Source organism: Acanthopagrus latus, chromosome 7 (genome assembly GCF_904848185.1).
Source record: "Acanthopagrus latus isolate v.2019 chromosome 7, fAcaLat1.1, whole genome shotgun sequence".
Lineage (NCBI taxonomy): Eukaryota > Metazoa > Chordata > Actinopteri > Spariformes > Sparidae > Acanthopagrus > Acanthopagrus latus.
Genome location: NC_051045.1, coordinates 20,862,843 through 20,877,407, shown reverse-complemented (window position 1 = coordinate 20,877,407; position 14,565 = coordinate 20,862,843). Strand labels below are relative to the sequence as shown.

The 14,565-nt window shown below is 42.2% G+C and overlaps 1 protein-coding gene across 1 annotated transcript in view; it reads left to right on the top strand.

The window, feature by feature from the left end:
- Positions 1-14,565, top strand: part of celsr3 (cadherin, EGF LAG seven-pass G-type receptor 3) — a 104,814-nt gene that overhangs the window by 80,574 nt on the left and 9,675 nt on the right. The window contains exons 22-32 of the mRNA XM_037105545.1: positions 2,387-2,575; positions 2,667-2,853; positions 3,554-3,721; positions 4,332-4,458; positions 5,689-5,895; positions 8,486-8,660; positions 10,093-10,205; positions 10,895-10,974; positions 12,082-12,208; positions 12,524-12,643; positions 14,097-14,194. Of these exons, the coding sequence (XP_036961440.1) occupies positions 2,387-2,575; positions 2,667-2,853; positions 3,554-3,721; positions 4,332-4,458; positions 5,689-5,895; positions 8,486-8,660; positions 10,093-10,205; positions 10,895-10,974; positions 12,082-12,208; positions 12,524-12,643; positions 14,097-14,194 (1,591 nt within the window). The remainder of the gene's footprint in view (positions 1-2,386; positions 2,576-2,666; positions 2,854-3,553; positions 3,722-4,331; positions 4,459-5,688; positions 5,896-8,485; positions 8,661-10,092; positions 10,206-10,894; positions 10,975-12,081; positions 12,209-12,523; positions 12,644-14,096; positions 14,195-14,565) is intronic.

The following is a 14,565-nucleotide window of genomic DNA, read 5'->3' as shown; positions in this document are numbered from 1 at the left end:
TTTATATTTACAGATGCCCAGCACACACACACACACACACACACACACACACACACACACACACACACACATAGAGTGATGGACACACACAGAATTACTGAACACAACATGAAACTGCTTTTCAGGTTTTTTTTAGCATTTGCCGTAAATGAAAAACTCACTCACACCTTGACGTGTACTGTGCGTAGGTGTGGCAATCCGTCATTTCATTTTTCTGCCGTCCTGTCACTCGTGCGTTTCACTCTGCACTGTTAAATAATCTGGACCACATACAACAATAGGTGTTGAAATAGCAGCAGCAGCAGCAGCTCAGGCAGGGATGAAGCCAGACAATGAATTTCACACTCAGTTAATGCTCTTAGCTACACAGACAGACAGACAGACACACACACACACACACACAGAATTCCTTTAAAATAATGTACGCTCAAAAACTAATCAAAGTTTCCACCTAGTGTATCTGGCCTCACCAGCTTCTACCAGTGTAGATCGGTAACACAATTCATCTCAGACCGGAAGAAAATATACCAAATGAGCTTGAGACCGTGACATGGCTGGTTTTATGTCTTCTTTGTCTGTGTTTCATTGCTCTTTCACGTCACTGTACATGCTTCCACTTTGGATTAACACCCAAACTGTTGTTAAACAACTTTAAACCAGCAGCCTGATGCAGATTCCCAGACAGACAGCAGAGGAGTGGGAACAGCAGTGACAGCAGAAGGAATAAGAAATAGAGCCAACGTTAAATTTCACACTCCTACACAAACACACACGCACACAAACACACACACACACACACACACACACACACACACACACACACACACACACACACACACACACACACACACACACACACACACACAGCCAATGATCTCAGCTAAATAACCAGGGAAAGGATATGGATTGACTTGAAACAGACCGATGTGGGAGCTTCCAATAAGTTCCTTTTTAAAGGTTTTTATTGTTGTTGTTGCCAGTCATTAGACTGCCAAATCCTATGTTTTATCTTACAGATACACCTGTTGTTTCTCCATGGACAGACTAAAAAAAACGTGCACTATTTCTGCACACACCAACACTCACACACTCTATACTCGTCCGTCTGCATTGAGTGCTGTTCCACTTCTGTTTTCTGGATCAAGTGTTCGCTCATTATTGAACACTCCACATTGACTATGTGACTATTGACTACTTCCTGTTCGCCACCTCATTTCCCATAATACGACTGTGTCTCTGCACCTGTGTGTGTGTGTGTGTGTGTGTGTGTGTGTTTATGGATTTGATATTGGCTCTTTAAACTCTGAATTCCACTGAGAGTGAATTGGTTTATTGACACAGGCAGTTCAGGTTTCTTCTTAAATTGTTTGTGAAAGGGAAAATGAGTTGTATTTTTGAGTTAAGAGGAAGTAAACGACCCTGCACCAACTACCTGAGTTTGAATGAAAATTGGCAGATCAAGAGTCACCATAATGTTGTGGCCGTCAGCTGTCAGAAAGCTTAAAGTCCACTCTAGCTTATGCGGCTTTGGACCAGTTAAACCAAGTGTGGCTGCTGGACGGTTCTAATGTGTTTTTTCCTCTCCCGTTGTGCGTTTTATTTGAGAAATGTTTCAGCGTCTTCAGCAGGCATTCAAGTGGATGAGTGTTTTAAGTAAAGTACGCAGTTTTTCCAGCAAGGCAGAGTTGCCAAGCGATTTCCCACATTCAGTTCTTCAGGGAGAGGATGGGTAATAATGACAGAGAGACAGAAATCCTCCCCCACCTCCTTCACTTCTGGTTAAACTTCTGTCCCAGGAGCTTTCATCGCTTAATGTGTGCGAGGTGTGCGTAATTTTTCTTCTGAACTACGCTGATCTTGCTTGTAAGATTTTAACATTTCATCATCTTGATGATAAAGATAAAAGACAGCTTAATTTGCAGGGTCTCAACACAGCACTGCTGCTGTCATGCCTCAACCAGCTTTTTACTGTAGCTTGTGGTATACAGTGTACAGAATGCTGTTGTTGAGTGCTGCAAAGATAATAGTTGTTTTATCTCTATTAAAATGATAAAGTACTCAACTGTAATGTGCTGTGCAGTAATAGGTAGTCATTTATCTTACAATATGAACCAATGACAAGAACCCTCTGAGAATATACTTTTGTCTGGTCAAGGTTGTTGGAACAGAGGTTAGTTTGAAATAGTGGGCAGGACTTCGGCTGTCTGTAGCCTCTTTACAACAAGAAGCAAATATCATGAGAAATACTGAGAAGGCAACCTGTGGTCACCTTTTGGTAATTATATCAACGAATCATCAAATAAATATGACTTCTGCGAAGTGTACATTAACAAACAAACAAACAAACATGTGTTGATTGCTGCCTTTTTTTTTTTTTCCCTGTCAGTCATGAACCTCGACCGCGTGGAGAACCGGACGCATGTACGGCGGCGTTTCCCACGTTACCACACCACCCTGTTTCGTGGTCAGGCTCTGTGGGATCCGTACACACATGTGATACTTCCTCCTGCCGCCCTGGTGTCGCAGCGACAGCAGCAGCACAACTGGAAGGAGAAGGAGCGGACGGAGAAAGATCGTAAGAACACACGCACAAATCAAGTCAAAGGTTTGAGAGTGTAAGTTGATGAGAATAAGAGAAAATGCTCACGCTGACATTCCCATTTCAGCCTTGGCCCCTCAGAATGCTTCCCCTGAACCTGTCAGCATCCCAGCCAATCAGACGGGAGAATACACCGCAGCCAGACGCTCTATTTCGATGCCCGAGCAGCCCATCACCATCGTCATCATGCTGATCTATCGCAGTCTGGGCGCTGCCCTCCCTCCCAAGTACCACACAGACCGGCGAGGAGTGAGGTGAGAATCAATCAGAGAGCATTAATAATCTGATTACAGCAGCTCTGAACCCTCTGAGGAGGGAGGCATGCTGGATGTGTGTTAACCATGCATCTTTTATGCAGTAGCAAGTATTTTATCAATGATCAAAACATGATAATGAATGCCACTAATCGTTTAGTCTGTAAAATGCCGAGGTGACATCTTCTTACCAATCCCCCAAAGATCCTCTATTGACAACGATATGAAACAGGCACAAAAGTAGCCAATCCTCATAGCCGAGGGAGTGAAAACAGAAAGAAAAAAAAAGTGAACTGACAATCAGAATCGTAGTCAGTTTTCTAGGTTGACTAACATCCTGTGATATCACCTTCTCTACATCTATCTTTCTCAGGGTTTCTTTGCCTTTTTTTCCCCCTACCTCTCCTCTCCACGCATTGCCTCTCCTTTCCTCTCCTCGCCTCTCCTCTCCTCTCCCCCCACAACTCCCCCCCTCTGCTCTTCCTCACCGCACCTCCGGGCCTAATTACAAAGCAACAAACCGTCCAGTATTCAGCGGGTGTCAATAAACAGTCATTAAAGACTTGTGTCTAGTATACCAGTCGGACACCTCTATGCTCATTGTGCCTTCACCATTTTAACCATCCTAACAGGGACATCAGGCTCTACTTTATGTGTGATCAAGCAGATGTACAGTAACTCTGCACTCTGTCTCTTCCAGGCTTCCCAGACACCCGGTAATGAACTCCCCGGTGGTCAGTGTCTCGGTCTACAACAACCAGACGTTTGTCAGAGGACACTTGGACCAGCCCATCCTGCTTGAATTCAGGCTGCTGGAGACGGCCAATCGCAGCAAGCCACTGTGTGTGCAGTGGAACTACAGCAGTCAGTGAGTACAGATTGAACATGAATACACACACACACACACACACACACACACACACATACGCCACTAATTAGGGCTGGTCATTGTTACCTTTCTTGTGATGGTATACGATGCTTTACACCGCAATGATAATGTTGATAGAACTGAAATTCAATGAGTCTACACTGTCTTCACAAAGATAATATTTGTATCAATATAGCTGAAACCAGTCCACATATCTGCACAGCTTTATTTGGAAAAAGTTATAATTTCTCGGATGATTGGGTTAATTCTGTACGGGAGTGGATTTTAGGCACTGCTTTGTTTGATAAAATGATCAAGTCCACTGTATCCAAGATCCCAACTGGACTAAATGATCTAATATCAAAAAGACTTCTCCTATAGATTAATCTATTATTTGCGCATTGCAATGTCATGCTGAAACAATATCTTGTGCAGCCCTATTCTTGTCCCTTCTCCGTGCACTTTGAAGTAGATGAACTGGTGCCAGAAACCCTTACTCTGCTTCTGAAATGTTAATGACTAGACACACATGATACAAACATATATATTTTTTTATTAGTATATAGTCAGTCTTTTCGTCATGAAATGAACCCTCTGTCTCTCTCTGCAGGTATGAGATAGGAGGTTGTTGGACAGTCAGGGACTGTATGGTCGTGTACAGGAACACCTCTCATGTCCGCTGTCAGTGCCAGAGACTGGGCACCTTCGGCGTGCTGATGGACAGCTCACAGAGAGAGGTTAGTGATCTGTCAGTGGAGAACTGCTCACGCACATGAGCCACATAGTTATGCTCACTTAATTAAATTAAACACCTCTCTATCATGATTAGAATTGTAGCGGATTCATTCTGTATTTCCTATCAGTGACACTGCTGTGTAGACATACCGTACCTGTTTGTGTTTAACCGTGTGTCGGTCTTCTTTCTTTGTCTTTTTTTTTTTCCATGCGAACATCTTAGCCAGTAATTGTCGGATTCAGTCTGTGTGAAAGTTTGAAATCCTGCAGACTTAAACCCTGACTGACACTCTGAAACCTAAAGGAAGCCTTGTTACAGCTGTAGAAGATTTTCATGGTTTAATGAAAAGCCTCTGCCCATCTCAGTGCGGTGTACTAAGTGATGATGTATCAGAGGTTTGTCAGACAGAGAGAGAGATACAGACAGGAAACCTCATGCCTTGGGATGGATTGGGAAGCTATGCATATCCAGAGGCATATGATTTATATTGATTCAAGCACTTCAATAAGATGTTTACCCCCTCAGTGTTAGTCCACAGCAATGAGAAGGAGAGCATCCCATTTCCATCCATTCATTCATCTTTAAATGGCTGAATTTGTGAAGTCATTTATGTGTGCTGGCAGCAAATGTGTTTCTGTGCACAATGATTATTTTGATTCTGTTTTCCTATGACACATTGGAAACGGTTTATCAGTTTGCTGGCTCTGTTGCTTGATTAATCGAGATTTTTATTTTTAAATGTCTATTAGGCTTTCTTTAATTTTCTCTCTTAAATAAAGTGCAGTTTAAACAGCTTACATACAGAGGGACGGGGTTCTCAGTGTTATGGAGGCCTTTTGATATTTAGCGTTACAAGCTGGCCGGTGTTCTGTGTAGTCAAATGTTTGTAGAGGCTGGTTCAGCTTGTGTTTCTTCAGCCCGTGTACTCGCTTCCCGAATAATTGAACATCACTGTTGTAGTTATTATAGGAGGACAGGCATAGGAGAGCTAACAGTGGCCCAGACTGAAGAAGCAGCATTTCAGCGCTTTGAAATGATTCGCTTTCATCTAGCATCTTACCTCACCTGTGGCTGCCTTTTTTTTTTTCCATCACATTTTTCTTCTTCCAATACTGCTCTTCTCCTTTCCGCCTTTTTTTCCATCTACTCCCACCAAAATACTATAACTCCAATAACGCCCTCTCTCTGCCTTCTCTCCACCCCTCGTCCCTTCCCTCACCTCTGTGAGCAGCAGCTGGAGGGAGATCTGGAGACGCTGGCGCTGGTCACATACACCTCTCTGTGCGTCTCCATGCTGGCCCTCCTCCTCACCGTCCTGGTGCTCTCCTGCCTCCGAGGCCTCAAGTCCAACACCAGGAGCATCCATTCGAACACAGCGGCGGCCATGTTTTTGTCGGAGCTGGTGTTTCTGCTCGGGGTCAATCAGACTGAACAACAGGTAGACACCGGGGGAGGTTGTGTGCTCATGTCGCTGTTGCTCTGCTTGTTTATGATGCCTTGAGCTTGTTTGCCTCCCTTTTGGGGAAAAGAGCAAACAGTATTTATTTTTTTTTATCATATTAGCCACACTTTATAGACATTACGATGTGCTTGCCACTAGTAGTGGATAAATTATAAATATCTACCATTTCTGAACAGTAGTATAGGTCACATCCAGACATTTTCCAAAGCAGTATCACAAATTGCTACTTTTTTTTTATGTCCTCTGTATCACTCCTTCCTGCTCACTTTGTGCATCATATGTCTTTTTTTTACACTGTGAAGCACACTTTCTGGTGTGCTCAAATGTTTCCTATACTTTTACCTCTCCTCTGTCCTTCTTTTCTCCACTCTGTTATATCATTAATGTGTAGTAGTGTGTTTAAAGAGCAGTGAGTCTTGGAGAGAGGATACTGAAAATATGTGCTCACTCAGCATGAAATCCAATTAATTAAGCCGTATCCCCCACACAGTCGACTGTAAGGGTCTTACAGTGCAACTGCTTACTGCTAGCTGAACAATATGTTCTCTAATTCATGTACATCATGCTTGGGAGAGCATGTTAGCGCTCACAGCGGTCCACGCTTTTGCATATTTCAGTCTTTCTAGCTTTTCCTGTGTAACTTGTAGTGTTTGTGTTCCTGTGTGTTTGTGTGTTTGTGTGTGTGTGTGTGTGTGTGTGTGTGGGAGTGTGAAATTCATCGTCTGGCTGTATTCCTGCCAATGCTGCTGCTATTTCTGACTCCGGTCGTGTCGTTAGGAATTTGTACTGAGCTTCTTTGAACCTTCAAAACTGAGACTTACAGGTCTGCATGCCTTCACTTAAAGATGTGAAGTGCTCAGTGTTTCTTGAGTGAAGTGTTTCTCCTTCATAGGAGTTCATGAGGGTGGAGAGAGTCGCATTTTTACATTAACATATTAAATGTTCACCTGCTCTCATCGAAAGCCATCGGTGACTAACAGCTTTGTGATGATTTAATCAAATGTATGGTCGGTTTTCTTGTAAACAAATTGCAGTGGAAAATCTTTAATTTGATACTTTTGATACTAATTTGTTTAGGTCGTCATGTGCAATTACGAGTTAGCCCAACCTGCAACCTGAATCAAACCAACATGAGCCTTTTGTCATGAGTGTTTAGGTGTCTGTGTTGAGAGTAGGATACAGTCACACGTTTAGAGCAAGCAGACCTTGTAAAAACTCACAAGAAGTTCACTCATTCAGCAAAGTATTTAGTTAGCTGATTGAAAGATTTTGGCAGACAGGGAGACAGCACAAACTGCTTGTGCTTTTTAAACTGTAACCTGCTCCACTAGGTGTTTTGTATTGGTTAAGAACACATATGGCTGCAAGTGAACAACTCACACCCGACTACTGTTAGTTCTCACTTCATTTTGTTGGTATCAATGCATTGCTTGGAAAGCTCAAAGCTCGCTTTGTTTCCTGGCATCACTTGCCAGAAAACATCTATTTTAACTGACAGACCTGTGAGTTTTCAGACTGTCTCCTGTGCTCAGATTAGATTTTGCTCTTACTTCTGACAAACGTCCACACAGCTCCCTTAGAAGAGGATGACTTTTACTGTCAGATGTGTTGGGGCTGTGATTCAGTGCCTCTTGAGTTTGAATGGCATCACTCCCATCTGGTCCGACTAACAGAACAGTCTTAAGGCTCCACAGTTCAAATAAACCACTCCAGACAAGCTCGACTGCCGCCTGAGGGTAATTTCTCAGAAAGCTTAAATGCCAATATTCTGCATTATTCATGGGGACGTTCAGCATTGCTGCCAAAGCAAACAGCAGCACTTACTGACAAAAGTAATGTGGAAGTTTATATTCTGCCCTGACAAAAACTGATGGGATTTACTTGTGATAATACACATTCTAAACCGTGGCGTTGGACTGGATGGACTTCGGGTGTCTGTGTTAGAATGGATTACAACTTCTCTTAACACTGATTTGACATCCTCTCAGCATTCATGCAGCATCACAATGAAGTTCTCCATACAAATCAGTCCTGTTATTATTAAGTTATTCTTTATTTTACTTGCTGTTACTATTAATACATTATGTACATGAACACTTTCAGACTTTTAGATACGTAACTACTATGAAACCTACATTTACATATGTGTAATTTTCCTCTCCTAATGGTGCTTAGTGTAACCCATTATCGTGGCTAAGAACACACTCCCAGGAGTTATTACTATAAATCAGCACTTTAACGACATTCATATTAGTTATGTGTGTTTCCTGGAGATATACTGTGAATTGCTGCCATTAACAGTTCATTAGATGTGTTTGTACTTAACTAATAAACACCTTTTACTTCACGTGCTGTGTGGGTACCTACCAAGATGTCTGCTCTGCAGCCATCATAAAATCAATACAAAGAATCCTATTTTCCTATTTCAAAACTTATTTTCTTTACATTTTTCGTCCTCTTGCCCCTCTTCTATTTCCCTTTTTTTTGTTTTCAACATGATTCTTTCGGTGCTGTCTTTCTTCTGCTGCCTTCCTTTTTTAATCATCCTCTCTCCCTCTTCCTCCAGTTCCTGTGTACAGTCGTTGCCATCCTCCTGCATTACTTCTTCATGTCCACGTTTGCCTGGATGTTCGTGGAGGGCCTCCATATCTACCGCATGCAGACGGAGCAGCGCAACATCAACTTCGGTGCCATGAGGTTCTACTACGCCATCGGCTGGGGCGTGCCCGCCATTATCACAGGTAACACGCACACGTGTGGACTCAACAGATCTGTGTGATGTTTGTCGGAAACACGTCTGTGCATGTATTTATACGGACAATGCAACACATGCTCGCCACATTAATACACACTCACATATGTGTGCACAGACACACACATCACACGCATTCACAGTGAGTCTGGCTGTGTAGATAAGGTGTCCTATTGACACTTGAATTAAGAAGGTTTCAGTGACATTTTAATATAGAGATAGTAAAGCGCACGTGCACACACACACACACACACACTCACATGCATGCACAAGCAATTTCTTCCTTGACACATACTGTAAGTAAATATATATCTGTCTGCTTTCTTTCTCTCTCTCTCTCTGTATACACATACACACACTCACACATATAAAAACACATTTTCAGTTTCCATCCAGACTCAAACATGCTGTCAACTACCCTCTATCTGTTGCTGTCACACACACCGACCGCTGTCTCACCTTGCCTCAAGAATGGATCTGTCTCCCATCTCACACACACACACACACGCACACACACATACACACGCACACTGGTTGCATGCCTTTTTCCTCAGGCCCAGAGGTGTGATTATGCGTCTGCCTCTCTTTATTTAGGCTTTTCCTGTCTCTCTAACTTTTGCAATTCAGTCTAAAAATTCTTTATACCTACAACTGCCAAAACCTTGACAGTGCTGTCCAAACGAGGATACAAAAAGAATAAAGACTTCTCGGATCAGCCAGAAGTCTCTTAGCGACCATGTCTGGCACCTTCTTGGATGTCTGATCCGGTGTCTGTGCACAAGTAATTGATGAAGTAATTACCCACCATGATAAAACAGATACCTGAATATAGCAACATTCTTGGTAAAAATGATTTGCATAGAAATCCAAGACTGATGTGGATTTTAACTTTAGTGTTTTGTCTACTTCAGAACAGAGTTTGATTTGCTCATTCACAAATTATCGGATTTAAAATTGCCAGCAGGAAATAGATGACTTCTATCCTCTACTAATGAGGATATCTGCCTGACATGATCTGCCAGATCCATTAGCTCCTCTGGAAATGTTGTACGAAACCGTCCCTAATACCCTAACAATAAATTATCAGATACCAGTGTTCCCAGTACAAATCAGGAAAGAACCTGAAAACCTAAGGTATATCGACATCTCTAAAAGACACAATCATTTTAATCAAGGATTTACAGCCGTTATTTCCCTGGAGCTGATGATCTCAATGTGAGTTTTTGTCATCAAAGATTATTATTTTACTAATGCTCAGCATTAATCTGAGCTTGATATGTCTCTGACCTTTCCTGCCACTATCATTCAGACAGGCTGTCACAGGCTCACCTGCCTGTCTCCTTCCTCTCTTTGATCGACCGTAGAAGAGATCTCAGAAGAGATCTCCCTGTCTGATCTGACTGTCTGTCTCTTTGCTGCAGGCCTGGCGGTGGGCTTGGACCCAGAGGGATACGGGAACCCAGACTTCTGTTGGATCTCCATTTATGACAAACTCATCTGGAGCTTTGCTGGTCCTATAGCCATCGTCATACTGGTATGTGTCTCCCTGTCTGTCTGATAAACCTTCGCTGAAGCTGTTTGTACACAAGCTTCAATAGAAACATTGTGTAAACAGTGATGGGAGAGGAATAGCAGACTGTTGAGGAGCGAAACATTGATTCCAGTTGTGTTACCCCTTAAAAGATTATACAATCATGAAACCTCGCGAAGATAAGCCTTAGTCTGCTTACAAGGCTCGTTATCAGCCTGAGGTAAACTCTTCCACAAATAAAAATGTGTGTAAACTCGGTTTATGCTCCTTCGTACCTGCCTGTGAATAAAGCCAGCACCTTTCACTTTACAGCTTCACATCTTACACAGGGAGCTGTGCCAGATTTGATAATGCTCATCAGTAATTACAGTGCTGTCTGTAATCAGTACTGTTCGTTTCAGACATGTGCAGTATGTGCCTTCACTTCTTCTGTACTTATCCAATCAGCCATTTCCTTTATTTCCTTCTGTAATTTGTCCATTTTGATTTACAGTTTGAAAAGAGAATTGAGTCGTAATTCATAGATTTGAACGACTTTACCTTTATTGAACACACATATTTCCTATTTAATCCATATTGATCTTGTTTTATCTGTTTATCCTCATCCCTGAGGTTGCTGGCAGCATTATTGGATTAGCTGAAATGTATTAAAAATGTTATCTTACCGCTTGTATCGATCCTCCTCTATCCAGATGAACGGAGGGATTTTCATGATCGTAGCCAAGATGTCGTGCAATCCATCACAGAAGGAGACCAAGAAGCTCCCTGTCATGTGAGTTCCTACCCAACACACTTACATGTTATTTTCTCTGACTTTGTTAGTATTGTACATCTGGTGATTTGAGGAAAAATCAAGTTTTGATTTATTTAAGGTACTCCTCATTAAGAGACCAGAATTCTCTTTTAAAGTCTGTCTGACATTTAAAAGTAATTTGTCTGCAGTGAGGCTTGTGGCAAATCTTAGATGTTTCCATCAGCTTAAAAAAAAGATGCAATCAACTCTATTGAAAGCAGCTGAAGTGTCACAGCGTAGAATTAAGTTTAATAACAAATGTGCAGTATATATGTTTTACCCAAAACGTAAAGCGTAAAAAATAAGACTACTACTAAACTACTACTAAGAAAACTAAGTACTATGAACAGCAGATAAAAAAGTACCTTCTCACAACCTTAACAGAGTTATGAAACGATGAAATACAAATATGTGCTGAGATGTGTTTTAAACAGATCATATATATATATATATAACCTGACTGTCATATGGGCATCAACAAGCTATGGAGAGTTTAGTTTCAGTTTAACAATACTTCTGTATTGTCTGGTGACTTGTCAGGAAACAGAGGGGGATATGTCTGTATTTCTATCCGTCTCAATCAATGTTAAAGTGACAGACAATGACCACGCTGAGCCTTGTTGATCAAATTGCATGTGCACCAACTCCACAAGGAAATCACTCGAGCTGTGTGGTTTCTCTCTCAGCATCCATCCTGCTGTTTTTCTTTTCATGCTGGCTCTCACTTCCGGTTGCTCTGTCTCAGAATTTCTTCAGTGCCCTCATCATGGGCATCAATAAATAATCATCTGTGTGTGTGTCTGTGTAGCTAAGAGCTGTCTGTGTAATGGTCACGCTGTTATGATATCATAAGTAAAATCATATAATGTTATGGGGCACGAGTGAATCTGTTTCCCCACAAGTTACGTTCACTAAAGAGCTGGTTTAATATCCAGCAGGGTAATTATACTAAGTAATTAGTGTTAGTATTAACATGAGCACTTCCCCGTCAAAGCTTATTTCAAGCCAAGTCCTACATGTAGAGATGCAACATGATCATGCTGCTGATGTGAATCCAACGCTTTTTTTGTGTATTTTTCTGTGCAGCGCCACTATTCGTAACGCCTTCCTGCTGCTGCTGGTCGCCACCGCCACCTGGCTGTGTGGTCTGATGGCTGTGAACAACAGCATCCTGGCTATCTACTATATCTTCAATGTCCTCTGCCTAGTGCAGGTATGAACAAAGAGTGTGTTCAATAGCTGTGACTGTGTAAACTTGTTCAAAGGGTTAGGGTTCATTTTCTCTAGCACGGAACCTCCGTCTAGTTAATTAAAGCTCTTGCATTTTTCATACAGTATCTAAGAATTGCTTGACAAATAATTACTTTTTGTCATAGAATAATTTCCATTGCTGAGTAGAAAGAAGGAGGACTAGGTATTCTGTTTGGCGAAGCCGTCATAAAACAAATGCAAGGAATTTGCAGACTTGCACCTTAAACTTAGAAGTGTGCTTGCTCTCTCTAACTCTTTCTGCTGCTCTCTTTCCCAGGGTCTGTCAGTGATGCTGGTCTTCACTGTGTTCAACTCAGAGGTTAAGGAGGCCTGGAGTGTTGCCTGTTTGGGTAAGAAGAGCCCCGGAGAAGACCCACCAAGACCGCCACAGAACACCGTGAGTTACACGCACATACTTCCTCCAGATCTGCTCTGACCTAAAATAATTTCACGTCGCCTTGATCTGAACTGACCTTACTATGAAATCATTTACAGAGCATGTTAGCAGGACGCATGCAAAAAAACAATAAGGAACGTGTTTATTAAAAACATATTTTCATAAGTAATAATATTATAAAGTGATGGTCACTATTGCAAAGTAACAATTTGCAGCAGGATTCTAAGACCCTGATGTGAAGCCTTTCAGGATGCGCATTTCCACTATTTCCATTATTAGACGAGCACAAAAGCCCTCCTGCCCTCCATTCCTCCTTCCCTCTGTCCATCCATCCATCTCTCCTGTCCTCCCTCTCTCCTCTCCCTCTGCCTTCAGGGTTTGTCACTGACCCAGATAAAACAATATATACCGTCGAGCCCTGCTCACTCCTTAGCCCGCTTCCACAAAAGCACTGTGCATTTGTGTGTGTGGGTAACCCTATCCTGCCTTCACCTCTTTTCTTCACTCTCTTTTCTATCTTGTGTGTTTATCAGGTCATAGCTCACTGCACTCAAACCCCTGTTTCCTTTAGCCTGTCCTTTAAAAACACTCGTTATCTCCCTCCTGTGTGCTAGTGCCATTGCAGGTGTGTGTGTGTGTGTGTGTGTGTGTGTGTGTGTTTGGTTGAAAGTGTATATATTTTCTGTATGCGTATGTTCACCCTCCTTTAATTCCCCTCTTCTGTCCAGTGAACTTCATATGTAGCCTTGATGTGAGTGTGTGTGTGCATGCAGGTGTGTGTTAATGTGTGTTAGCTTATACGTACTTTATTCCACCCTTTTAACCCCCATTTTCTCTGAAGCTCCTCTGATCCATCACTGAGTCATCTGGGGGCGAAATGACGGTCTGACCAAAACTATTAATAGACACTCACACACGATGCTGTTTGTACCTCTGATGGACTGTATGTACAAACAGCCACTTATGAGCATCCTGTAGCGTATCTGACTCATACTGTATGATGTGTTATTTATGAGCACACTGGCCTAATACTGTATAGAAAGCCGAGGTTGTGCCCCACTTCCAGGTTAGCTTCTATTCCAGTAGCAGAGCTTCCTTTCTTATTTCCCTCACCAGACTCTGGAAGCTATAGTAAAATATAAGTGGGGTCTGTGAGAAACTGCCAGTGACAGCTAGGACATTTTAAAGTTCTTTTTGACTTATGATGTGGGTAAAAAAAACAAAAAACAGAACAAAGCCCTACAAGATAGCCCATAATGAGGGAGGGATTTCAACCCCTTGATCTTCTGAATATGTGGTGTGCAGTGCAGCCATGTACCAGAAGTATGTGTCTTCTTCATGTGTAATTGTTGAAGTTATATTGTCTGAATAATGTTGCTTCCTCTCTTTTTTCTGAAATTAACCTTACTCAACCTTCTCATGTGTGCGTGTGTTTCTGTTTCCGCGCGTTCAGGCTCAAAACCCGTATCACAACGCATCTCTGTTGGAGCAGAGCGGGCTGCACCGCATCACCCTGGGTACCTCAACCATCTCCTCCGTCAGCTCCGCCAGGTACAGTATATAAACCACAGATACACAAAACGTTCACACACACATCCCAGTTTTACATACAAACTAGTCATCAGTTTGGATGAAAAACCTCCACACCATGGCTGGTAGAGTAGGTTAAGACTAGAGACTAGAATCAATCATTCAATATATTTAATATCCAATTTACACAAGTAATACATCATCATTGGAATATGTCCGTTTGACTGAACATCTGTGACTCGGATTTGGCACAAAGTTGCTTGAGGGGGGGAGTTCCCTCCATTATAAAGACCCTGTCGTGTATTTTGTGGGTCAGTGGGGTAAAGATGAAGAAGATTGGGTGGAACAATGTCCTGTAAAGTATGTAGAGCAACACTAATGTACTCTGAGAG